The 27,927-nt window shown below is 38.4% G+C and overlaps 2 protein-coding genes across 4 annotated transcripts in view; one reads left to right on the forward strand and one right to left on the reverse strand.

The window, feature by feature from the left end:
• The window catches only part of LOC101684076, a 97,017-nt gene that overhangs the window by 11,967 nt on the left and 57,123 nt on the right, over window positions 1-27,927 (reverse strand). The gene's annotated exons all lie outside the window — the stretch shown is intronic.
• Window positions 18,280-19,114, forward strand: LOC123394848 (group XIIA secretory phospholipase A2). Its single transcript, XM_045089536.1, has one exon. The coding sequence runs from the start codon at window positions 18,388-18,390 to the stop codon at window positions 18,958-18,960; it is 573 nt and encodes a 190-aa protein (XP_044945471.1). The 5' UTR covers window positions 18,280-18,387; the 3' UTR covers window positions 18,961-19,114.

Raw genomic sequence — 27,927 nt, forward strand, 5'->3', positions numbered from 1 at the left:
TTGAGTCCCGCATCGGGCTCTCTGCTCAGCAGGGAGCCTGCTTCCCTCTCTCTCTCTCTCTGCCTGCCTCTCCATCTACTTGTGATCTCTCTCTGTCAAATAAATAAATAAAATCTTTTAAAAAATAAATAAATAAAAGGCTGCATATTTTAGAAGAAAAGAAACAAACTGAAAGAAGACATGAAGCCAAACAGAAAATAATTTTAAGAAAAGAAACAGAGCTGAGGTAAAGTCAGTGCACGAAAATACATGCTCTCGTGCACTAGATATTTCTCTAAGGAAGCCAAAGATCTGACATTGAGTTTCCCATGTACTCGGCAGAAAGGGAAGTCTGGGCAGTTGCAAGCGCCAGAGTGTCCGCAGACCAGCAGCAGGGGAGGAACACACGTCCCAACACACAAAGCCCGAGAAAGCTCTCCCATACGCGCCCAGCACTGGAGTCTCTGAAGTGGCCAGCCCTGCAAATGACATCCCCAGAATTCCTTCCTAGAAGTTCACAGCTTCCGGGCGCCTGGGTGGCTCAGTTGGCTAAGCCTCTGCCTTTGGCTCAGGTCATGATCCTAGAGTCCCGGGATCGAGTCCCACGTCGGGCTCCCAGCTCCTTGGGGAGTTTGCTTCTCCCTCTGACCTTCTCCCCTCTCATGCTCTCTCTCACTCTCAAATAAATAAATACAATCTTTTTTTAAAATTTCACAACTTCCAAAGTACTTTTTTTTTTTTTTCAATATCCCAAATAAAAGCCACAATCACAGTCCACGGAAAAGCATAACCAAGTGGCCAGACAGGGAGGCCTGAGCGGGAAGCTCCGATGGGCCACCTTGACTCGAAGGAGACATGAGGTGGTTATGACTGACCTGCTCCCTGTGCGTGAAAGTGAGGGGAGGGTCTGGAAGCAGGGTTAGGGGCAGAGAACAGGGACTCAGAACCTGCTCCTTTTCAGTCCACTTCGGTTCACCTGTCTCATCAGCTGTTTTGAAGAAAGAACTCAGCAACCCCCAACCTCACACACAGAAAATAGAAAAAGCCTTGGTAGAGAACTAGAGATAGATGTTAGGCTAACCCCGGGATTGTTCATTTTAGAACTAAGCTTTTGAGAACTGAAATTTTTTTTTTCCAAAGATTTTATTTATTTATTTGACAGAGATCACAAGTAGGCAGAGAGAGAGGAGGAAGCAGGCCCCCCCGCCGAGCAGAGAGCCCGATGTGGGGCTCGATCTCAGGACCCTGAGATCATGACCTGAGCCGAAGGCAGAGGCTTTAACCCACTGAGCCACCCAGGCACCCCTTGAGAACTGAAATTTTTAAAATTTGATGTGAAAATCTGCAAGAAACTCAAATTCTGTTACTAATACACAGTTAAGGGAAGACTTTTTGCTTTACAGCTAAGTAAGAGGCAAGGCTTGCGGCACATTTTGAAAATTAAGTTGGTTAGCCACAAGGTAGAACAAAGTACAGGCAAGCTCTCTTCAGAAAGCAGTCCTAGTAGCTCTGCTCTGACACACAAAGGGTGACTTGAGTCCCTGAAGGCCAACAGCTTGCAAACTTTCTAGAAGCAAATGGCAATCTGTGAAACAGATGCTGGCAGAGCTGCTCAAGCCAGCACAGGGCTGGAGGGCGCTCCGGTCTGCCTTTCCCGAACCCCCAGCCAAATGAAGGTCTGCAGGAAGTACCATTAGAGGGATAAACAGAAGCAGCCAGAGGGTTCAAGCCACAGGCAGGATCTGACCAGGGAAGCATGAAAGCAGTCTGCTGGTACAACCTCAACCTGGGCTGCACATCATCTGAAAAGCTTCCCCCAAATCCCCCAAAATAAAAAACAGATGTCCAGGCCACCTCCCAGATCAATTAAAACAGAATCCATGGGAAAGGGTTCTAGGCACAGGCATTTTTTACCTCCTCAGAGGATGCTAATATGTAGCCACGCTTAGGAACCAGGGGTCTGCAGGACCAAAGCACAGAAAGTCAGCAATGGCCTGAAGTTCAACGGCTGGTCACGTGCTCCTGGGAAGTTAGAGACTGGAAACAGCTCTTCTCTCCAGGCCACAAACCCCGCCTACCCCCGTCACATCTTGAGAGACTTAGAGCCTACGGCAGTAAATGGAATGGACTCCTCTTGCCAAACATTCTGGCAAGACCGGACAAGAGGCAAACCAAGCTAGGGGGCCAGGTCAGATGGTGAGAACCTCAAGCAGAGATTTGCCAGTCCATGAGATAAAATCCCAAGCTTAATTAAAGTTGAGCTCAGGAGGCCCTCACATTGAGACAATCATCCCAAAACCCAGCTGAGGAAGATGGACCAATCTACAGATAAAAATCCTTGATTTTTAACAGGCATTTTTCTCACATTGTATATTTCTGAAAGTCCAGTTATGTCTTACCAACTGAATCTCTGTAGTAAAATGATTCTTTCCTCTATACCACCATCCCCAAATTGTTAAAACCATGACTACCTTAATCTGTGTGCATAACGTAAGGCAGCAGAAGTGGAGAAAGGCCAGAAGCCGACACATGAACCCAGAGTCATGTGACCTTCCCAGCAAGACTATTCACGTTCCATGGGCTCTAACTCCGGGCTTTGCTAGGGGAGCCCCACTTCAGGAATCATCTGCCTGCTCACTTACTTTCCTCCAGATCACATACGGCCGGCCTGGCTTGTCCCACATCTAGTGACTACTATGGGCCAGGCACAATGAACATTTTATACGCGCTACTAATATAATATCTGTGAAGGACAGATATTTTTGCCTTTTTGGAGCTAGACAAAAAGCCTCAGGAAAGGTTCTGAAACAGCTCATCTGTTCCACAGCAGAGCTATTACAGGCCTCTATCTGATCCCAGAGGCCACGGTTTTTTTTCCACTAAGTAATAAAACCCGTGTTACAGACCAGAGGTTTCAGAACAGTCAGTTTCCCATGTGGGTGATACATGCTGTCCAAAAGCCACTCCACAAGTTCCCAGGTGATCCCTGCAGGAAGCAAGCAAATCACCCCTATCCTGGGAAAGAGTTTAATCAATATATCCCCAAGTGATCATTTTAAGGCTCAAGACAAAACAAAGATGTAAAAGATCTATTTAGAGACAAGAGGCAGTGGAGGAGAGAGAGATCTTCCCCGTTTGTTGAATGACACTGTCCATTGCTACTACCCCCTGAGGATTACATATCCCTCAGCCTTTATAAAATCAAAACCATGAGGCATACGGGAATCAATGCCTAAGAAACGAGAGATGAAAAAAACTAAGTCAATAGGAACTTAAATTAGAATGAAAGGATAACAAACAAAAAGACAAAAATACAGAAAAAGAAAAGATTTTAAGAAAAAATAGGAATAGCAAAATTAAGAAATAAAAGAAGGTAAACTTTTAAAAAACAAACGTATTATATTTGAGATAAAGGAGACAAAATGGCTAATACCAAAGAACAAAAAGACAAAAGCACGGGAGTACATACATAAGATTAAGAAAAAATGAACTTAAATGTTCTCACACACACACACACACACACACACACACACACAAAGTGAGGTGATACATTTATTAATTAACTTGATGGAGGAATCCTTTCACAGTATATATGCATATAAAATCATAATGTACCTTGTAAGTATCTTGTAATTTTGTCAATCATACCTCAACAAAAAGAGGTCATGATGTTGACATGTGGCCGTTAGTGTAGAACACCCAATGCCCATTCCACCACGTGCCCTCCTTAATGTCCATCACCCAGTTACCCCCTCCCCCCACCCACCTCCCCTCCAGCAGCCCTGTTTGTTTCCCAGAGTTAAGAGTCTCTCATGGTTTGCCTCCTTCTCTGATTTCTTCCCATTCAGTCATCCCTCCCTTCCCCTATGGCTCTGTGCTGTTTCTTATATTCAACCTTGAGTGAAACCATATAATAATTGTCTTTCTCTGACTGACTTATTTCACTCAGCTCCAGTTCCATCCGTGTCGATATAAATGGTAAGATTTCATCATTTCTGATGGCTGAGTAATATTCCACTGTGTATATATGAACCACATCTTCTTTATCCATTCCTCTGTCAATGGATATCTGGGTTCTTTCCATCTGGCTATTGTGGACACTGCTGCTATAAACAATGGGGTACACGTGCTCCTTCAAATCACTACCTTTGTATCTTTGGGGTAAATACCTACTAGTGCAATTGCTGGGTCATAGGGTAGCTCTATTTTTAACTTTTTGAGAAACCCCCATACTGTTCCCATAACCTCTTATTTGTAACAGGCTGATCAACAGGCAAGGACCCTGGCATGAGTTAAGCATGTTAATAAGAGGCTGTCCATATTCTTTCTATCATAAGTATCTGTTAGTGATCAGAGGGAGACCATGATTACCTGGAGAGAGGGCCCAGTACCAATAAAAATAATTAACATTTGAAAAATATTAGTAAAATGTAAGATAAAAAAGACAACAACTAGTTTAAGAGAGCACCAGGTTACCACTTCCTGACCTGAATTTACAAATCCCATTTCAAACATCTGTAAAGGGGCACTTGGGTGGCTCAGTCGCTAAGCCTCTGACTTCAGCTCAGATCCCAGGGTCCTGGGATCGAGTCCCTCATTGGGCTCCCTGCTCAGTGGGAAGCCTGCTTCTCCCTCTCCCACTATCCCTGCTTGTGTTCCCTTTCCCCCTGTGTGTGTGTGTGTGTGTGTGTGTGTGTGTGCACGCGCGTGTGAAATAAATAAATAAATGAAAGAATAAAGAACTTTACAAGAGATACTATTATAAAAAAATAAAAATAAAAAGCCAAAACATCTGTAAAGAAATACAAAGGAAATGAGAGAAGGTAGAGCCTGCTTTGAGCATTAACAATTTGCTAGAGTCTGGGAGAAATTTCTAATAAGCACAATGTAAATACAGATCGAAAAACACACTCATGGCCTCTGAAGGGGAAGAACCAGGAAATATGTGGGAAGAGGTTTCAGCTCCCCACCTCTCTCCACCACTCCAGATCTGCTAGGTTGGCAGCAATCAGGAAATAGGCCAGCCTGTCTCATGCTAGGTAAGTCCTGAGCCACTCTCCTTTCCCCATTCAGAAGCTCTTTTTCTGCATCCATTTGGAGACTCCTGTCCTAGTAAGTACCACCCTGCAATAATTAGACGCAAGACTGGCAGCGGCAATAAGTGACTCCAAAAAGTAAAATAACGTGGAGAAAAATGATTTGGACAATTTCAGTTTATAGGAGACACCTCTGAAAACCGAGAGCAACGGGAATAAGGAGACATTGTTCTGAGAAAGAAATGGAAGAAATTTAGATAAGGAGAGATTTCAAGAAAACCTGAAAATGCAATAGCAGAAGTGACATGTAGCCCATGAGAAAAAGAGCAGAATTTACACGGTGGAAAAGCTGAATTCATAATAAGGAAGTTACAGTTAAGACTTGACAAGAGTGGGACAGACCAAAATGCAGGTCATGCTCCAGTTCCATTCACCAGACTTACTAGCAAAAATTTTATATTACAAGAAAGAAAAGCAAATAGAAATCAGTTCCCCAAAATTATACCTATAAAGAACAATGAATTCCCAAAGACAATGGAACAGCTACAATGACTTCGTGAGAAACAAAGACTGTGCTTCAAGAAATCCATGAACAGCCAAACTGTATAAACGCAGGAGGAGGCACTGTAAGTTTGGAGATTAAGTATTATTATATTACATGACCTACACAGCATTCCTGAAACATTATTTGAAGATACATTACACCTTATCAAAAAATAAACCCAAATTCCCTAGAAATAATGGTATATTTGGACTGACAGCATGCATGGAGATCAATTAAATTAGTTACATCTAAGTAACTATTATTTATACAGTTACCGAAAGAATGGAAACATCTAGTCTTTTTTTTTTTTTCATCTAGTCTTTTTTTAAAAGAATATATAAGGGCGCCTGGGTGGCTCAGGGGGTTAAAGCCTCTGCCTTCGGCTCAGGTCACGATCTCAGGGTCCTGGGGTCGAGCCTCGCATCGGGCTCTCTGCTCAGCAGGAGCCTGCTTCCCGCTCTCTCTCTATCTGCCTCTCTGACTACTTGTGATTTCTGTCTATCAAATAAATAAATAAAATCTTAAAAATGTGTATATATATAAAATATTTAAATTTATAATATGGACTAAAATTCCAGAAAACTAAACCTTAAATGTGTATAAAACCAAGCAGAGGGACTCACTCATCATAACTGAGGTAAAGATACTGTTTTTTGTCTTGATGTTGAGAGAAATCTGTAGAATTAAACAATCAAATTCACTAAGGAAAGTACATGCAAAAAGCCTTTGCCAAAGGAACAACAACATATCAACTAACACAATAAATGTGAAGGGTTTAGACTCTCATTGTGGTAGGCGGGCTCCAAAGATGGCCCTCAGTAAAACACCCCTCCACATTTTCACAGACATGTCCCTTGAATCCAGGCTGGCCCTGTGACACTTTTGAACCCGCCCAATGAGGCAGAACTCATGCGGGGGCAGTTACACGCCCCAGCTTTCAGTTTAGCACTCTGGGGAGCCTGATGCTGCCGAATCAGAAGTATGGTTACCCGCTGGGGAGACCTCATAAAACCACCAGGTGAAGTAACCACTCGGTGAAGGAGAGGTCTGAGACTAGATGGAGATAGACAGGGAGACAGAAAGACATAGATGCCCCATTGTCCCGACATCCCATTTGAGCCCAGCTGTCCCTACCAACACACTAGGCACGTGAATGAGCAACCACAGACCTTCTCGTCTAGGCGAGCCACCAGACGGCTGCAGTACCAGCAGAACACCATGGAGCGGAGGGACCACCCCTGAATCAAAAAGGACAATGAACGGTTCCAGTTTGAAGCCACTAGTTTGAGATGCTGTGTTATGCACCAACAGAAAACCAAAACATCCTTTAAAAAATTTTCTAAAAGTATTTTTAAAACTCTACAAAATATACCTTATTTTTAAGGACAACGATTTAAAAAGCAATAAAAGGCCTAAAAATAGAAGAAATGGCATATTCAAACAAAGACAAAGCAGAGTGGAAATATTTAAAGCGTAGATTTAAGGCAAAAAGACTTTAACGGACTCAAAGATAGACAAAAAACATAACAGCTATGATTAGTAGTAGCAAATAACCAACACTAAAATATATAAAGCCAATAACTACTAAAAAATAAAATTAAATTAAAAAGTACAATGTGAAATCAAAATGTCACTTTCCATCTTTAGCAAATCCAATGGGGAAAAAAAAGGCAATCAAGAACTGGGGCACTTGGGTGGCTCATTGGGTTAAGACACTGCCTTCGGCTCAGGTCATGATCTCAGGGTCCTGGGATCGAGCCCAACATCAGGCTCTCCCCTCAACAGGGAGTCTGCTTCCCGCTCTCTCTCTGCCTGCCTCTCTCTGTCAAATAATAAAATGTTGTGATCTCTCTGTCAAATAATAAAATGTTTAAAAAAATTTTTTTAAAAAGCCATCAAGAACCAAGAATTTTAATAACTTCTTACCTTACAAGGTTCAGGGTGTGTCCACACATATCTGTGAATACATATTTGAACATACCGATATTTTTCAGTGTCTAGCAAGTGGCATGCATTTCATAAGGCTTCATGAGACTGACATAAATGTTTTTCTGTTTCCACTGTCCAGGCCAGTGACTATCTCCTGGAGAATAAATCTGTACAACTCTTGAGAGGACAAAGCAAGTATAGATCAGCAATCATGTATCTTAAACCAATTCATATGAACCACAGCAGAAATTCACCCTACGCTATTGTAAGTGGCTATTATCCTTAATTTTGAAGACTGAGATGGTAAAATTTGAACTGGGTTTCAAATAAGATGGATGAACTTAAAATTAGCTTAATGCCATTTTTAATAAGAATAAAACTAACTGGGGGGACCTGGGTGGCTCAGTCAGTTAAGTGTCTGTCTTTGGCTCAGTTTATGATCCCACGGTCCTGGGATCAAGTGCTGCATGGGCGACCCCTGGTCGACAGGGCATCTGCTTCTTTCTTTTCCTCTGCTCTACCCCTCTGCTCCTTCTCTCTCTCTCAATAAATAAATAAAATCTTTTTTTTTTTTAAGATTTTATTTACTTATTTGACAGAGATCACAAGTAGCCAGAGAGGCAGGTGGGGGTGGGGGGAGGCTCCCTGCTGAGCAGAGAGCCTGATGCGGGACTCCATCCCAGAACCCTGAGATCATGACCTGAGCCGAAGGCAGAGGCTTAACCCACTAAGCCACCCAGGTGCTCCTAAAATCTTTTTTAAAAAGAATAAAATAAATTAAAAACGTTAGGTTGTTGTCCAATAACTTAATCAACATATATTTCCCAACTGCACTCAAAATACCAGGCACCAGGCTATGCGGATACAGCAGAGAACAACATAGAAAGGTGGTTTGTTGACTTTACATTGTAGTGGGAGGAGATAAATCATAATAATAATAATAAGATTATTTTAGTTAGTGGTAAATACATTGGGAAAAATAAGAGTGTCATGAGAATAGGAAGACAAGCCAAAGACTGGGAGAGAGTATTTGCAAAAAACATATCTGATAAAGGACTGCTACTCAAAATACACAAAGAACTCCTAAAAATCAACAATAGGAAAATAATCCTAATTAAAAGCTAGGAAAAAAATGTGAACAAATATCTCTCCAAAGAAGATGTACAGATAGCATATAAGCATATGCAAAGATAATGTCATCTGTCATCAGGGAACTACAAATGAGATAAAACAATGAGATATCATTATGCACCTACACTAACTACTAACTACAACTACAAAAATCCAAAACACGACCACCACCAAATGCTGGATGTGGAGCAACCACCAATGGTCAGAACGCAAAGTGGTACAAACACTTTGAAAAAAGCTTGGCAGTGGCTTGCAAAACTAACCCACCTAAACAAACAAACAAACAAACAAACAAACAAACAAACGTAGGTGACACGCGTGAAAAATCAGCGAAAGCTCTTCTGTCCTATCATCCTCAAATGCAAATCCAACCGGAAGTGGAGGACTTCACAGGTGGAGACTACTTTACCATCCCAGCAGGAAGAAGGTTTCCCTCACCACACCACCACCCGTCCCCGCCCACAACAGCCCAGCCAATGAGACAATCACCACTCAGCCAGTGAGGAGCCGCCGGACTTCCAGCCCCACCCACCCCCTTGCTGCAAGCACTCCTTGTTTGTAACTGCCTGCCCCAGTTCCCATCCACCGGTTCCTGCTATAAAAGAGTACACCTCTCCTTTGTTCTCCCAGCTTCCCTAAGGTTTTGACAGAGCTTACCCGGACGCAGACTTAAATACTTTGCTATTCCCCCGAAAAACTATCTATTGTTGGTAAAAAAAAAACTGGCAGTTTCTTTCTTTCTTTCTTTCTTTCTTTCTTTCTTTTAAGATTTTATTTATTTGACAGAGAGAGATCACAGTACACAGAGAGGCAGGCAGAGAGAGAGAGAGGGAAGCAGGCTCCCTGCTGAGCAGAGAGCCTGACGCGGGACTCAATCCCAGGACCCTGAGATCATGACCTGAGCCGAAGGCAGCGGCTTAACCCACTGAGCCACCCAGGCGCCCCTGGCAGTTTCTTTTTAAGATGAACACATGCTATAATATAAATGAAAGAAAGAGTAATTAATACTAGCTGTGCACTGACGGAAGGCCTGTCTGCCACGGCAACATCTGAGCTAAGACGGAAGGTGTGATGTGAACACCAGAGGAGGGACGAGTAAAGGTGGCTAAGGCCCTGAGGCAGCCACCAATTTGGTATGTTCAAGAAGCAGAAAGCAGGCTATTGTGTTAAATGAGGGCGGGCGGTCGGCAGGGTCTTCACCATATAGGTCTTTTTAGGGTATCCTAGAGAACGGATTTTGTTCCAAGTGTAGTAAGATGCTTCTAAAGACTTCAATTAGGGGATGCTATAGTCTGGCTGGCCTTTTCTTTCCTTTTTAAAGATTTCTCCAAAAGGGGTAGGAACAGAAGCATGAAACCCAGTTAAAAAGCTCCTGTGGTAGTCCGTGCTGACGATGACAGCCCCTTGGACTAGCTGTAGCAGTGATGATGCAAAGAAGTGAAAAGACACGGAAGTATGAAGCAGAACTAACAGGATTTGCTGATAAACTGGATATTGGAGGTCAGAGAAGGACAAGGCAGAGTGATTTCACAGAATTTATCACTACGATCCTTAAACCTCCTTATAAATACTTTGAGCATTCAAAATTTCCATGCAGTTAGCTTTAGAAATGATAAAGAGTCGTGGTAGAAAGCTTTAAATAGTAAACCATGATTTCTAAATTTGATTACTCATGAGGTCTCATCTGTCTGAAAAAGGAAAAAAAAAAGTTTCAAGGTCATTCTCTTACAGATTTGAAAACAAAACACAAAATAGTATTTTCTGGCAATGGACTCTGATTCATAACCATTGTGCAAGTGAATATGTAAAGCAAACCCTATTAAACGTTTACTTCAGCATTTCTATCAAAAGCCTCCATTTTAGAAAAAGAAAGTATATAGAAAACTAAAACAATTTGGTACCAGTGATTAGAAATGGAATCTGGGATAACTGTGGTTGAACGTCCTTCCCTGAAACTCTCCCATCATTTTCACAGACAACTCTCTACCTGTTTTCCTTTTACCTCCCTGGCCTGCCCTCTTAAGTTTTTTATTGAAATCTATACCCTCTATCTGTTCTATATTGTTTCTCAGTCTGTGTTATAGGACGAATTGTGTGCTCTGCCCCCCAGTCATATGTTGAAGCCCTAATGTCCAGTACCTCAGAATATAACCATATTTGAAGGTCTTTAAAGAGGTAATTATGGGGGCACCTGGGTCATTCAGTGGGTTAAGCCTCTGCCTTCAGCTCGGGTCATGCATGGTCTCAGGGTCCTGGGATCGAGCCCCGCATTGGGCTCTTTGCTTGGCAGGGAGTCTGTTTCCCTTCCACCCTCTGCCTGCATCTCTGCCTACTTGTGATCTCTGTCAAATAAATATATCTTACCAAAAAATAAAGAGGTAATTATGTTACAATAAGGTCTTTATGGTAGGCTCTAATCAGATAAGGACTCCCTTGTAAGAGGAAATTTGGGCAGACATGCAAACAGTAAATACCATGCAAAGACAAACAGAGAAGGTGTTCCATTTACAAGCAGAGAAGAGGACTCAAAGGAAACCAAACCTGATAACACCCTGATCTTGGATATCTACATATCTACCCTCTGGGATTGTGAGGGAATATATATATATATATATATATATATATATATATATATGTGTGTGTGTGTGTATACATATACACATATATATATATATATATGTTGTTGTTGCTCAAGCCATCCAGTCTCTTGCACTTTGTTATGACAGTCCTAGACTATGACTAGTCCTAATGCACTCCATATACTCTCTTCTGCCCCCACTCTGATCTTCACCTAAGATCATATACTCAAAGGCTTGAATTTGGACCAATCAAGATGATTCTCAAATCTCTATATGTTGGTCAGGCATCCCTTCTGTGCTTTAAACTAAATCTCTATTAAATACTTACATATGTGCCCAAGTAATCTCCTTCCCCCATCTTTCTCTGCTTTATGCCAGCTCTCCCCTTCCTGCATTCCCTACTGTGGTGGGTGGAACCAACCCAGGTGCCCAAGCAAGCTACCTGGGAAACATCTTTACAAAAACAAGAGGGAAAAAAAAGAAAAGACTACCATGTATTTATTAAACATGTAAGAGCTTTACATACATCTTAAAACAACTAGAACTTTTATATACTTCTGGTGGAATGTAAGTTAGTAAAAGCACCATAGACTGTTCAGCAGTCACCAGAGACTCCCAAACCCAGCGCTGCCACACACCCCTGCACTCAGCACCCCTGCACCACGAGACCCAGGTTCACAGCACACTCCAATGTGCCACCAACTGCAGGTGAAGGTCTTCCCTTCTGCAGTTAGTCCATAAAATGTGGAAGAAGTGACTGCTGCTTCAAATACACAGACAGCTACAGTGATCACAAAGAAACAAAGAAATCAGTTAAAAATGGGCAAAGGACATGAACAGACATTTTTCAAAAAAAACATACAGATGACCAACAGATACATGAACAGATGCTCAGTATCAGCCATCATCAGGGAACTACAAGTCAAAACTACAATGAGGTATCACTTCCTACCTATCAGAATGGCTAAAACTAAGAACACAGGAAACAACAGGTGTTGGCAGGGATGTGGAGAAAGGGGAACCATCTTACACTGCTGGGAACGCAAACTGCTGTGGCCACTTTAGAAAACAGCATGGAGATTCCTCAAAAAGTTAAAAATAGAACTACACTATGACCCAGAAATTACACTACTAGGTATTTACCCAAAGGATATAAAAATACTCATTTTTTTGAGAGAGAGAGCAAAAGCAAGAAAATCACAAGGGGAGAAGGAGAAGCAGACTTGCAGCTAGGAGAAGCAGACTTGCAGCTAGGAGAAGCAGACTTGTGGCTGAGCAGAGCGCCCAATACGGGGCTTGATCTCATGACCTTAAGATCATGACCTGACCTGAAGGCAGACACTTAACCAACTGAACAACCCAGGTGCCCCAAGAAACAGATTCGTAACTACAGAGAACAAACTGATGGTTACCAGAGAGGAGGTGGGGAGGGGATGGTTTAAATAGCTGATGGGAATTTAGGAGTGTATTTGTTATGAACACTAGGTGTTGTATTGAAGTGTTGAATCACTAAATTAGACTAAACTAATTTAAAATTAGTTAAAATTTAATTTAAATTAAACTAAAACTAATATTACACTGTATGTTAACTCACTGGAATTTAAATTAAAACTATTAAAATTAAAAAAAAAAAAAAGGAGACATGACACCATGATTATTGAAATCACAACTTCCAGTAACTGACCTCCTCAAAATGAAGATAAAGAAATTGTTTTACAAAACCTTTTTTAAAACTGTTATAGTCAGAGAGCTGAAAGGAGACACAGATAAACAGTTTAATAAAATCAGGAAAACAATACAAGAACAAAATGAGAACAGAGAGATGAAAAATATAAGAGAACCAAACAAAAATTTTGGAGCTTAAGAAGTGCTGAACTGACAAATTTAATACTTTCAGCAACAGACTCAGAGAGAAGAATCAGTTAACTCAATGACAAATCATTTGAAATTACTCAGAGGACTAAAAAGAAAAGGAAGTAAGAAAGAATGAAGAAAGCATGCAAAATTTATGGGACACCATTATGGTAAATAAATGATGCACAAGGGGACTCCTGGGTGGCTCAGTGTGTTAAGCACGTCCCTTTGGCTCAGGTCATGACCCCAGGGTCCCCATATCAGGCTCCCTGCTCAGCAGGGAGTCGGCTTCTCCCTCTCCCTCTCCCCTGACCCCCACTCATGCTCACATGCTGCCTCTCTCAAATAAAGACATAAATAAATGATGCATATGAAAGTTCAAAAAAGAAGAGAGGAAGAAAGGGCAGAAAGTTTTTTTTTAAAGATATAATAGCTGAAAACTTTCCAAAATGGAGAGACATTTGAACATCTAAGTTCTTAAAGCTCATAGATCTCTATACAATTCAATGCCAAGATTATCTTCTGGAAGACACTATAATACACTGTTCAAAATTTAGAGACAGAGAGAATCTTGAGGCCAGCAGAAAAAAGATGCTGATCATCAACCCCACGGGATATCAGTGGCTTTCTAAGCCGAAATTTTATAGTTTCAGCTTTGAAACTATGAGAGAGAGAATAGGATGATATATTCTAATTGTTGAAAGAAAAAAAAAACTGCCAACCAAGAACACTGTATCCAGCAAAGCCCTCCTTCAGAAATAAAGAAGAGGTAAAGATATTCTCAGACAAAAGAAAAGCTGGGGGAGTTATGCATCCAGAGATCAGAGAGAAGAATCAGTTAACTCAATGATGTTGAATAATATTTTCAAGCTAAAAAATCAGGATGCTGAGTAGTAGTAACATGAAACACAAGGTAAAGTTAAGTTCATAGTCAAATGCAGAAAACTCCCAAAGTGTAATATAGTGGTTAGTAAATCACTTAATTCCAGTATAAAAGACAGAAGTATTAAAAATAACTATAGGTATAATAATTGATATACACTATGAAAAAATAAAATGCAGGGGGAGTAAAAGGGTAGAGCTTTCTGTATGCAATTGAAATTATGTTGCAATGTTTAAAATAGACTTAAATATCTGTAAAATATTTTATGGAAGCCCAGATGTCCATCAACAGATGAATAAAGAAGAGGTTGTGTGTGTGTATACACACACACACACACACACACACACACACATATATACATACATATATATATACACACACAATGGAATATGACTCAGCCTTCCAAAAGAATGAAACCTTGACATTTACAATAATGTGGATGGAACTAGAGGGTATTACACTAAGTGAAATAAGTCAGTCAGAGAAAGACAAATACCATATGATTTCACTCATATGTGGAATTTAAGAAACAAAACAGATGAACATAGGGGAATGGAAAGAAAAATAAGATAAAAACAGGGAGGCAAACCATAAAACCCTTAACTACAGGGAAGAAACAGGGTTGCTGGAGGGGAGGGGAGTGGGGGATGGGGTAACTGGTGATGGGCTTTAAGGAGGGCATGTGATGCAATGAGCACTGGGTCTTATACACAACTGATGAATCACTAAACTCACCCCCTGAAATTAATAATACACTATATGTTAACTAAGTTCAATTTCTAAAGAATTACAGAAGGCTCATGGAAATAACAACCAAAAATCTACATAGGTACATAAAAGACTTAATAAAGGAAGCCAAGGTGTACCACTACAGAAAGTTATTACAAAAAAAAAAAAAAAACAGCAAGAAAGAAAAGAACAAAGGTACTACAAACAACCAGAAAAAAATTATAAGATGGTATTATTAAGTAGCCATCTACAAATACTACTTTAAATATAAATGGGTTAAATTCCCCAATCAAAGGAAAAGAGTGGCTATATGCATAAAAATAAGACACAACTATATGCTGCCTATAATACACTCTTTAATACTTAAAGACGCAAATGGAAACCAAAAAAGAACAGATAGCTAACCTTATTATCACACAAAATTAACTTTAAGTCAAAACTTAACAAGAAACAAAGGTCATTATATAATGATAAAGGGGTCATTTAATCAAGAGGATGTAACAATTGTAAATATATACGCACTCGACAGTGGAGTACCTAATATAGAATACATATAAAACAGATTTGAAGGATGAAGTAGACAACAGTGCAGTAATAGTAGAGGACTTTAAAATCCCACTTTACAATACACAGATGATCCAGACAGTAAATTAATTGGGAAACGGGACTCAAACTGTACTTTATACCAAATGGACCTACCAGACATACAGAACATACATTCAACAGCAGCAGCATATACCTTCTTTTCATAGGCACATAGGACATTCTCAAAAATGGATCATATATTAGATCACAAATCTTGTATTTTAAAAATATTTAAATCATACCAATCTGACCATAATGCTATGAAACTGGAAGTCAATAAAAGGAGGAAACCTAGAAAATTCACAAATGTGTGGAAATTAAATGACACACACCTGCAGAACAAATGTGTCAAAGAAATAAAAGATTAACTTGAAACAAATGAAAAAGTAAACATAACATACTAAATTTATGTAATGTAGCAAAAACAGTTGTAACATGGAGGTTTATAGCAATAAACATTATATTAAGAAAAAGCTCCCAAATAAACAACCTAACTGCATACCTCAAGGAATGACAAGAACAAAGTCCATGTTAGCAGATGGAAAGAAATAACAAAGAACAGAGCAGAAATAAATGAAACTGAAACAAATATAACAACAGAAAAGCACAAGAAAACTATAAGCTGGTTTCTCTAAGAGGTAAACAAAATTGATAAAACTTCAGCTAGAATAACCAACAAAAAGAGAAATTCAAATAATAAAATAGAAATGCAAAAAATAAAATAGAAATGCAAGAGGAAACATTACAACTGATACTACAGAAATATATATAATCATAAAGACTTCTGTTAACAGTTATATATACGAAAGAATAGATACTATAAAAGAAATAAAATTTCCTAGAAACACATATTCTACCAAGAATGAATCAGGAAAAAACAAAACTGAACTGACCCAGGCACCTCGGTGGCTCAGTCGTTAAGTGTCTGCCTTTGGTTCGGGTCATGATACCAAGGTCCTAGAATCAAGCCCCACATTGGCTCCCTGCTCAGAGCAAAGCCTGCTTCTCCCGCTCCCACTCCCTCTGCTTGTGTTCCCTCTCTCACTGTGTCTGTCAAATAAATAATTAAAATCTAAAACAACAACAACAACAACAAAAAAAAAAACTGAACAGACCCATTATGAGTAAAGAGACTGAATTAGCAATCAAATATCTCCCAACACAGAAAGCCCCAGGACCAGATGGCTTAACTGGCTAGTTCTATCAGAATGAAAGAAAATTTAATGCCAATCCCTCTCAAACACTTCCAAAAAACTGAAAAGGAGGGAACACTTCAAATCTCATTCTATAAAGCCACAGTAGTACTGTGATTCCAAAGCTATATAAGTGTACTACAAGAAAATTATAGACCAATGATCCAATGAATATAGATGCAAAAATTCTCAACAAAATATTAGCAAACTGAATTTAAGAGCACGTTAAGTGTCTTTTCTATGACGAAGAAGGATTTATTCCTGGATGCAAGGATGGTTCAGCATATGAAAAATCAGTAAGTGTAATAAATCACATTAATGGATGACAGATAAAACTCACATGATCATATCAAGAGATGCAGAAGAAGCATTTCACAAAATACAACATCCTTTCATGATTAAAAATGTTCAACAGATTGGTTATACAAAGAACACACCTCAATATAATAAAGGCCAGATACAACAAACCCACAGCTAACATCATATTCAAAAGTGAAAAATGGAAAGCTTTTCTTCTAACATCAGGAATAACACAAGGATGCCCACTATAACCAGTCATATTCCACATATTACTAGGAGACCCAGATGGACAATCAGTCAAGAAAAGTAAATAAAAAACAACCAAATCAAAAAAGAAGAAAAATTGGGCGCCTGGGTGGCTCAGTGGGTTAAGCCGCTGCCTTCGGCTCAGGTCATGATCTCAGGGTCCTGGGATCAAGTCCCACATCGGGCTCTCTGCTCAGCAGGGAGCCTGCTTCCCTCTCTCTCTCTGCCTGCCTCTCTGACTACTTGTGATTTCTGTCAAATAAATAAATAAAATCTTTAAAAAAATAAAATAAAATAAAGAAGAAAAATTATTGTTATTTTCAGGTAACATGATTTTTTTTATATAGAAAACTGCAAAGATTCAACGCTGGAACTAGTTAAAAATTCAGTAGTTTCAGGGTATAAAATCAACATAGAAAACCAGTTACATTTTGCACTAATACTGAAACAACAACAACAAAAAAGAAAGAAACCCCTATCCCATTAACAATAGCTTAAAAAAAAAAACCCAAATACCAAAAAAAAAAAAAAAAAGAAAGAAAGAAAAGAAAGGAAAAGAGCTAAAAATAAAAAGTGTAAGACTTTCTTAAAAGAAATCAAAATAGAAACAAATGGAAAGACATTCCATGTTCATGAACTAAAATAATATCATCAGCTGTCCATACTACTTAATCACTATGAAAATCCCAATGGCATTTTGCACAGAAGCAAGAAAAACAATCTTAAAATTTGTGTGGAAATGCAGAAGACCCTGAATAGCCAAAGCAATCCTGAGAAAGTACAAAAAAATGGAGAAATTGTATTTCCCGATTTCAAACTGTACTACAGATTTATAGTAACTACAACAATATGGTTTGGCATAAAAATAGACACATAGACCAAGACAACAAAATAGAGTGCCCAGAATTAATGCCCAACATATAGAATCAACTAATATACTGTAAGGGAGCCAAGAACACTCTACGGGGAAAGCAGAGTCTCTTCAATAAATGCTGCTAAGAAAACTGGATAAACACAAACAGAACAATGAAACTGGACTCCTAATTTATAAAACTCAAAAAAAAAAATTAACTCAAAATATATCAAAGACTGAAACATAAGGCTTGACACCACAAAACACCCAGAAGAAAACATAGGGAAATAGCTCCTTGGTGTGAGTCTTGGAAATGGTTTTTTGCATATGATACCAATAGCAAAGCAACAAAACCAAAAACAACAAGTTTAACAATAGCAAACTTGAAAGCTTTTGGACAGCCAAAGATACAATCAATAAAGTGAAAAGGAGAGCTCGGAAGGAGGCGTGGGCATGGAGGCGGCTGGGGACGCCGAGCCCGGGGCTGGCGCCGCTGCCTAGGGCGCCCTGTGGGTTCCGTGGGGGGCACGGCCCGGTGCTGCGCGGATGGCCCTGCTCCCGCGGCACGCGCTCGCCTTCGTCCTCCTCCTCTTCGTGCCTGCCGCTCTCAGGTGCCAGGAGCAGGCCCAGACTACCGACTGGCGGGCCACGCTGAAGACCATCCGGAACGGCGTTCACAAGATAGACACGTACCTGAACGCCGCCTTGGACCTCCTCGGAGGCGAGGATGGGCTCTGCCAGTACAAGTGCAATGACGGATCTAAGCCTTTCCCACGTTACGGTTATAAACCCTCCCCGCCGAATGGATGTGGCTCTCCACTGTTTGGTGTTCACCTTAATATTGGCATCCCTTCCCTGACAAAGTGCTGTAACCAACACGACAGGTGCTATGAGACCTGCGGCAAGAGCAAGAATGACTGCGATGAGGAATTCCAGTATTGCCTCTCTAAGATCTGCCGGGATGTGCAGAAGACACTAGGACTGGCTCAGCACGTTCAGGCCTGTGAAACCACAGTGGAGCTCTTGTTTGACAGTGTTATACATTTAGGCTGTAAACCGTATCTGGACAGCCAACGAGCCGCATGTAGGTGTCGCTACGAAGAGAAAAGTGATCTTTAAAGAAGATGCTGACAGTTGGTGACAGCAGATAAGGACAGAAGAATATAGCCCTTGACAAAGATCTACTGTTTTTATACCATAAAGCTGCCTTATTTTTGTGAAAGAATTATTTTAAGACTTTATTTTGACATTAAAAGTACAAACTAAAGAAAGATGTGGGGAGGTGATCTTCCTGGATGTTGCTGCCTTATTGTACCGTATTGTCTTGACCAGAAAGAGGTGCATGTTAAGGGGAGAATATTTTAAAAGGAGTCTGTATCTCAGTATTCACAACTGTATTTACCAAAACAATGAGGTCAAATGTAAAATTGATTACAAGGATCCAGTCTAGGATACCACAATGCATTTAGTCATCATGTCTGATAAGCCTCTGGTCTGCGATGGTTCCACAGGCTTGTTTTTCAATATCTTAACAGTTTTGAGGAGTACTGATCAGCAACAGATAAGGCTGTATTCATTTTACTGGTGGAGAAACTGAGGCACCAAGAAGCTCTAAGGAAGATAGAATTGAACTGTGAGGACAAAAGCAAATTAAACACATCTGGAGCAGGCTCTCTTTCAGTGAACCTGTAAACTATACTAATAATATTAATTAAAAGTTTTATTAGCTTCTAACTTAAAAAAAAAAAAAAAAAATAAAGTGAAAAGGAAACCTACAGAACGCTAGGATATTTTTGCAAATAGCAGAATACACATTATTCTCAAGAGCACATGGAACATTCTCAAGGACTGTATGTGAGGCCAAAATGAGTCTCAATAAATTTAAGAAGATTGATTGAAATCATATATCTTTTCCAACAATGATCTGAAACTAGAAATCAACTGCAAAGAAAAAACAAAAACATGTGGAAGCTAAACAACATGCTACAAAACAACCAACAGGTCAATGAAATCAAACAGGAAATTAAAAAAATATATTGAGACAAATGAAAATGAAAACACATTTCAAAATCTATGGAACAGAAAAAAGCAGTTCTAATGATGAAATTTATAATGATACAGGCCTTACTCAACTAAAGTAACAAGAAAATCTCTTAATAATTAAATTTATACCTAGAGAATGAAAAAAAAGGAGGGGGGAAGCACAAAGTTAGTAGAGGGAAAGAAATAATAAAGATTAGAGTGTAAATAAATTAAATAGAGACTAAAATACAACAGAGAAGATTGCTGAAACCAAGAACTGATTTTGTGAAAAGAAACAAAACTGATAACCCTTAGCCAACTCATCAAGAAAATGAGTGGTTCCAAATAAATAACATTAGAAAAGAAAATTATAATTGATACCACAGAAATACAAAGGATCAAAAGAGACTACTACGAAAAGTTATATGCCAACAATTTGGAAAACCTAGACAAAATGTCTGAATCATTAAGAATTAGAAAATATGAATACACCAGTAACTAAATTGAATCAGTAATTAAAAAACAAAACAAAACAAAAAAACCAAAAACCTCCTAGCAAACAGAAGTCTAGAACCAGACAGCTCCACAGGTAAATTCTACCAAACTTTTGAAGAAAAGTTATGACTATCCTTTTCAAACTATTCCAAAAAATTTAAGAAGGAATGCTTCTAAATACATTTAATGAGGCCAGCATTACCTTGCTACTAACACAAAGACACTACAAAAAAAGAAAATTACAGACCAATATCCCTGATGAACATAGATGCAAAAATCCTCAACTAAACATAAGCAAAATGAATTTTAAAAAATACATCAAACGGATTATACACCATGATCAAGTGGGATTTATTCCAGGGATGCAAGGATGGTTCAATATCCACAAATCAACGTGATTCACCACATTAACAAAATGAAAGACAAAAACCATACAAACATCTTAACAGATGGAGACAAAATAGAATCTGACAAAATTCCACATATATTTGTGATAAAAACTCTCCACAATGTGGGTATAGAGGAAACATGCCTCAACATAATAAAGACAATATATGTCAAACACACAGCAAACATCATACTCCTCAGTGAAAATCTAAACACTCTTCCTATAAGATGAGGTATAAGACAAGGACCCATTTTCACTTTTATTTAATAGCAATTAAGCAAAAAAAAGTTTAAAAAGAAGAAAGAGCATCCTCATTTGAAAGAAGCAAAATTTCACTATATCCAGATGACATGATACTAAGACCCTAAAGTCCCCACCAAAAAAGTGTTAAAATGAACAAATTTAGTAAAGTTGCAGGATACAAAAATTAATGTTACATTTTTATACACTAATAACAATCAGAAAGAGAAATTAAGAAAATAAAAACCATCCTAAAATTTCTATGGAGCCACAAAAGATCCCAAATAGCCAAAGCAATCTTGAGAAAGAAAACAGCTTTCGGTATCACAGTCCCTAGAGGAATCAGATTCTACTACAAAGCTACAATAATCAAAATGGTATGTTACAGGCACAAAACAGACAAATGGATCAACTAAAGTGAACAAGTAACTCAGGAATAAACCTACATATATACCATCAATTTATGCAAAAGGAGGCAAGAATATACAATGGGGAAGTCTCCTCAATAAATAGCATTAGGAAAACTGGACTGCTAAATGCGGAAGAATGAAACTGGACTGGTTTCTTACACTATATACATAAATAAACACCAAATGGATTAAAGGCCTGATGTCATAAAACTCTTAGAAGAAAATACAGGCAGTTAACTGACATTGATCTTAGGGACTATATTAAATTAAAGGGGGAGGGATTCTGTGGTGACAGACCAAATAGATAAAGAACATTAAGTGGTATAATATTCCAGTTATAAAATAAGTTAAACATAGGATGTAATGCACAGCACAGGAAATAGTTATTAGTATCATAAGAATTCTGTATAGTGACCAATGGTAATTAGACATTGTAGTGACCATTTTGTAATGTATATAAATACTGAATCACTGTTATACACTTGAACTAGTATAATATTGTACATCAACTATTCTTCAATTACAAAATCCTAAAAAATTAAATTTTAAAAAATAAGGTAAAATATTAAAAATTTAGAAGGCAAAAAAAAAAAAAAAAGATAAAATTGAGGACAGTAGTATTTCTAATGGGGAGGTAAAATTTTACCTCTGCCATCTTAGAGTGTTGGGCACAGCAAAGATGGCGCTGGCCTGCCTTCTCTTCCGGCTAGAAAAGGCGCCACCGTGGCAGTATTGGCGCCAACGTGGCGGTTTCGGTTCCACATATCTCTGATATTTCCTCCTCTCGCCCAACACACCCTACCCAGTTACTGACTACGTAACCAAACCCCATAGGCTCTCTCCCCACTGACCTCATTTCCCATCCCCTACCCAATATAAGCTGCAACCCCGCTCAATAAAGTGAGATCCTGCTTCGACAGATCCCCCGAGCCTGGTGTCGTCCGTTGGTGCGTCCGGGTTCGCGACACACGCCATCCCGCTCAGCCCCGGGAAGGGGCCTCCGGCTGGTCCGGTCGCCTCCACCCCTCCGAGGGAACCCCAACATTAGAGTATCCAGCTGGACCTGAGAACTAAACTGACTTAGGACATACTAACAGAAGAAAAGCATATAAATCTTGTTACATGTACGCAGAAGTCTTCAAAAGGAAATGAAGACCTAAAAACTGGCAAAACCCAAGTGTTTCTATAGTAGATTGAACAAGGACAATTGTGGAAAAAGTAAGATATACTGCAAACATAAAGGAAAATAGGAATTACTTTAACAAGGTCTCTTTGTACAGAATACTCAGTCTCAACTTCTGACTCTGGTGATAAGAATGTTTCCTCCCTGCATAGGGAGGGCATCTTTCACTTGGGAGGTCAGAGCACCCTCCTTTGTACCTCCTGTTTTTCAAGTGCCTTTAGCTAAAAATAATCCTTATGTCAAAGTGGCATATTCTTAGGTGACATATTCTGCTACTCTTCGATAGTATTCTAGGTTCTCATATTGTTCTTACATTAGGTGATCCATTCATAGAAATCCACAATTTACATATGTGATTCATAGGTTCTTTTGCATGTATTTTAATGTATATGAAAAAATATCTTTAAAATATAAAATAATATTAGCTCTGTGCCAAACATACAGTAAATGTCCAAGAAATATTAACTATTTTCAATGTGAGGGGAAAGTTCCTACTTAATAGTAGAATTCAATCATGGTCTCTATAAAATAGAACCTATTTTTTAAGGATAAAAAAGAACTCGATGAAATAGATAAAAATGTTCACAACTTCTAGGTGATGAGACGCAGTTAATTTTTTCTGGATCTCCGTATTTGTCTGTACTTTCAAATCTTCTCATTAAGCATGCTTAAATCACAAAGAGTACCAACAGAAATAAATGGACCAATGAATACAATGTCTCATGCACATTATGCACTTAAGTATCTGTCATAATATAAAGAAAAATATCTCATTTAAAAAAATATTATCAATAAACAATGAATCTTGGAACACTGTAAAAATAAAATAAAACCTAAAAAAATAATAAATAAATGTTATCAAACTGCTAAATGGCTTTGCTGCACCATTTTATCCTCACAAAGTCATCTGAAGACCAAGACAGGATATATTCTAAAGGAACCTTGTGCTCCCCTGCATGGCTTAATAATAGGTTAGCTAACTTCTTGGTTAGTTAGCATATCATGAAGATAGTGCAGAAACATAGCAGTGGGACTAAATATCTACTCCATTCTTCATTTAATCTCTCTGGGCCTATGAACCATAAAGCCCCTGCAGTTCTGCTGTAAAGAACAATGGAGATATTATAAAAACAATCTGTAATCTGTAAAGGTTAAGGCAATTGAGAGTTGCCTGTATCATCCTATATTTCTTCATCTTGGGGGGTATAATCAGGTTTGTAACCCCAGTGACTATCAAAGAGTTGCTGAATCAAAAAAGAGGTTCAATAATGGCTTCTTAAATAGAATTTCTTAATGTGTCTTCTTCCTCCACCACCCAATAGTAGCTCTAACACTTTTGTTTTATAGATTATAAACCTCCAATGACTAAGATGTTCTTTGATAAAAATCAAAACTATTCTTAAAATTCATCTCTGGGTAAGCTTTTCTTCTGTCCTTTGTGTGTTGTATCTTCCTAACAAATACTCTGTGTTTACCCACAAGTAGAAACTGTATGAACTTGTCTGGGTTCAGCATAATACAATGTTTGACAAATTAAGCATTTTAATACACAAAAGGGAATCTTTCTTTCTTGTTCCAAAAGTAAAATCTCAATAGCTTTCAGGAGTTGGGAGAAATTACCCTAAACACATAAAACTGCTGGTGATACTACCGTAGGCAAATCTGATGATAAGCCACTCTTTGTGTTATAAAAGAATGAACATAGCAACATGCTTTATTCATAATTTCAGCCTGATGTAATGCAAAAGTTGAAGTGCAGGATTTGTGACCAATGGACCTGAGTCAAGGACAAGATTTCCTTGATGAATAGGCTTTACTGAGTTAGTCACAGAGGCAGTAAATATACACAATTCAGTAATAGGGCTTATCTTCAGAATTTTAAGGGCAGGCTTCCCATGACCACTCTCATCCCAACCCAGTGTGTGCTTTCCATGCTGAACCATGGCATAAGGATTACGCATTTTTAAAACTGCTGATAAACTGATAGAGTTGCGTGGTTGAAGGCAATTTTAAAGGTTAAAGGTTATTAGCCAAGTTTATTTTTCAACAGATACTACACTTTGTTTTCCTTAGATACCATTAATACAAGAGTAGCCCTTCATGTTTTTTTTTCTTCTCAACACACATGCCACATGATATTTAAATTCACAAATACATGCCAGGCTATAGAATAAGTGCATTCACAGTAACACCATCTCCTTCTCCCACACTCAAGGAAATGAGTCAAAAACTATTATAAAATTAAGTGTAAGTCTACCTTAATTTGTATTGAAAAAGTAAATTAATGACAAACTTAATCCAATTCCTAGATTTAACAAATTACCTGCTGAATACCTCATGATCATTCACTACTCTGAATTATAAGGGGATGATGGCAAATAGGGAAAGTTAATTACACATTGCGGTGGGGGGCGGGAGGGGGCAGGAGTGCTACTGGTACATAGTTCAAGAGAATTTACATGAAAAATCTTATCAAGGAATCTTACAATGAATCTGAATAAAGCCAGATGCTAATCAGTGGCTCACTTGTACAACTGGAATAAAATAATGTACTGCTCTGTTGATTCCTTTACCATTAAAAGCCCTTTAACAGATTTCTAAAAATTGCTACCCATTAATATTTCATATTCATATTGGAACCTACAATTCTAAGAACAAGTTTCCAGAGCCTTTTTTGTGTGGGGGCTGGGAGGAGCCATTCAAAACAGATAGTAATTCTTTCTATCACATGTACTTTATCAAAACTTACTACTAATTCCTCTGCTGATTTCAAAGAGTTTGGAAAGACTAGAGTGGAATTGAGGGGACTAGAGAATCAGGCTAATCTAGAGACCCACCAATATTAAATCTTTCAGAATCAGCTCCTTGGCACAAAGCCAGACAAACACAAGGTGCAAAGAGACTCAGTGGACTAAACACCTCACCCTTCATTAGACACCAAGGAAGACTGATGTTTCAAAGTGGTAGAGTTATTACTTGGGTTATACACAAATACCTCCCCATTAACAGCTCCTTAGAATACTTGTAAAAACTTCTAGTTTAACCAAAGAATTTCCATTAAAACTGGTTATTTCTTGTTTAAAAAATAAATAAAATCAGTATCTTCAAAGAAGTGTTGGCTGATACGAAGGGAAATTAAGAATACTTTCTATTTTGTTTTATACACTAGGTGGAGGCATGAAAACAGAGCTATAATGTATTTATGATTTATTTAGAGAAATATTATGGTAAATTAACACAGCTAAGTGTTACTTATTTAGAAATACTGATATAATAGGGATTTTAAAAAACAAAAAATACTTTAAGAATTCAAGTCAAATTTTCATTCTGAATAAAATTTCAGTAACACAAACAACTTGGGCTAGAGTATTAAAACAACAAAACAGTATGGAGACATTTAATGAATAAACTTCCCTGTTAACACTTTGCGTAAGTAGACTTTTTCCAGAGATATTGTGTTCTGGCTACATGAGACTGGCTTTGTTCATTTCAATAAATTAGAAAAGGGAAAAAGGGGAAGGGAATGTGACAATCACACTTAATCCACACCAGGCTGCCATATGTCACTTTTTGTCCCTTGCTGGTTCATTAATTATTCATGAATTCACTACCTGAAAAGTGCTATATTTATCTTTACAGCCACAAAGCTGTCAATTCAGTTTGAAGCAAGCCTGTCTTTGTTTTCAATGAAATGCACAGTTTGCACCAAAAAAAAAAAAGGCCTTGTGTATATGACACCACTCTACACTATATACAAATATTAAATTAAAAAAAAACAAACCCACTGATATAAGTTGAGTTTCCATGTTGGTCCCAGCCTGAGTCTTATTATTATTTTTTTAAGACTGTTAAATCAAAAGAAAAATGAAGCAGTCTCAGCTTTTAGAGCCTTTGGCCTTTATGGATTTCCACAAAGGCCCTGAATCCTGCTCCCTGTATTTTGTTATCAATGGTCTTACTGTTTCCTTTTCTTTTATTCTTTTATACATGCTTGTTTCTGGCAAGTTTACTCTGCTATTAACTTACCTGCTTAAAGCTACCTGAGTTCCAAGCCCTGCTTCCCTGGGATTCATTACATCAGCTCTAGCTCAAAATCTATCCTAGCGTTTCCTTTTCCCACAGACAGTCATCTCCATGAAAGATTTCACAGGTCATTCAAATTCCAACTTGTTTGCCAGCATCTAAAGAAGACACATTTTTAAAAAGTTATATAAAGAGACACTCAGCTTTTATCACAACCCGACAAGAAGACAGGGAAAACAAGCTTGCCTAAAGATATTTTAAATGCTTCGTTGATGGCTATAAGCTTAAAACTATCACCAAGAATCCATCAAATTTTTATGGAGGGAGAAAGATCAGAGGGAGAAAATTGATTAAAAATAGATTAAAAACATACCTGCATCTTAAAAATTCCTTGACTAGCCTGAAGAATTAAAAAGCAAAGTGAATTCTACATTCCAAAATTATTATCATTTAAAAGTTTTGATAATAATGCCAAAAATGTAAATTGAATTTAATTTTCCTTAGGTGTGCTCAACAATAATTTTGACATGAAAGTTCAAAACATGTGATAAAGGTTAACAATTAGCAATGGAGGGAAAAGACCTAATCAGAAGTAAAAATAGCACTTTATAAATAGTTCCAACATATGATGCATTCCAACATGTTTTATTTCAATTTATCTTGTGAGGATACCTAAATTTAAAAATTTCTTTGTAATTCAAGAATGTGATTGAGGACTATACCTCCATTAACAAGAAAATGAAGCAGAAAGAGCCTTGATATTTCAGAACTCCACTACGATGTAGGATTAGTCATCAAATCCCTATAGTCATTAAAGCAGGAGATCAATGTTTATGCCTAAGAAAACAAAAGAAAAAAGATTCAAATACAGGATGAATGGTTTCATGATTTAAAAAAAAAATTAGGGAGAAGGTGGTTGGGTTATGGACATTGGGGAGGAGGGCATGTGCTATGGTGAGTGCTGTGAAGTATGTAAACCTGGCAATTCACAGACCCATACCCCTGGAGCTAATAATACATTATATGTTAATAAAAAATTAGAAAAGTTAAAAAAAATTTAATTGCAGAGACTTATCCATGTCAGTGTGTAATTGTTTTACAGGATTATCTATTTCCAAAAGTTCCTAGCTTATTTGTTCTTGACCCAATGCACCTCCCCCTTGTTTGGTCATCCAGGATAAAAACTTGGGCCTCTTCTAGCACCCTGCTTTCATTAGTCAGGACTAGGTACAGCTGCATATAATCATCTACAACAAGAACAAAAAGAGATATCCAGGGGCACCTGGGTGGCTCAGTGGGTTGAGCCTCTGCCTTCAGCTCAGGTC

The sequence above is a fragment of the Mustela putorius genome, unplaced genomic scaffold (genome assembly GCF_011764305.1).
Source record: "Mustela putorius furo isolate JIRA1106 unplaced genomic scaffold, ASM1176430v1.1 tig00003845_pilon_pilon_pilon, whole genome shotgun sequence".
Lineage (NCBI taxonomy): Eukaryota > Metazoa > Chordata > Mammalia > Carnivora > Mustelidae > Mustela > Mustela putorius.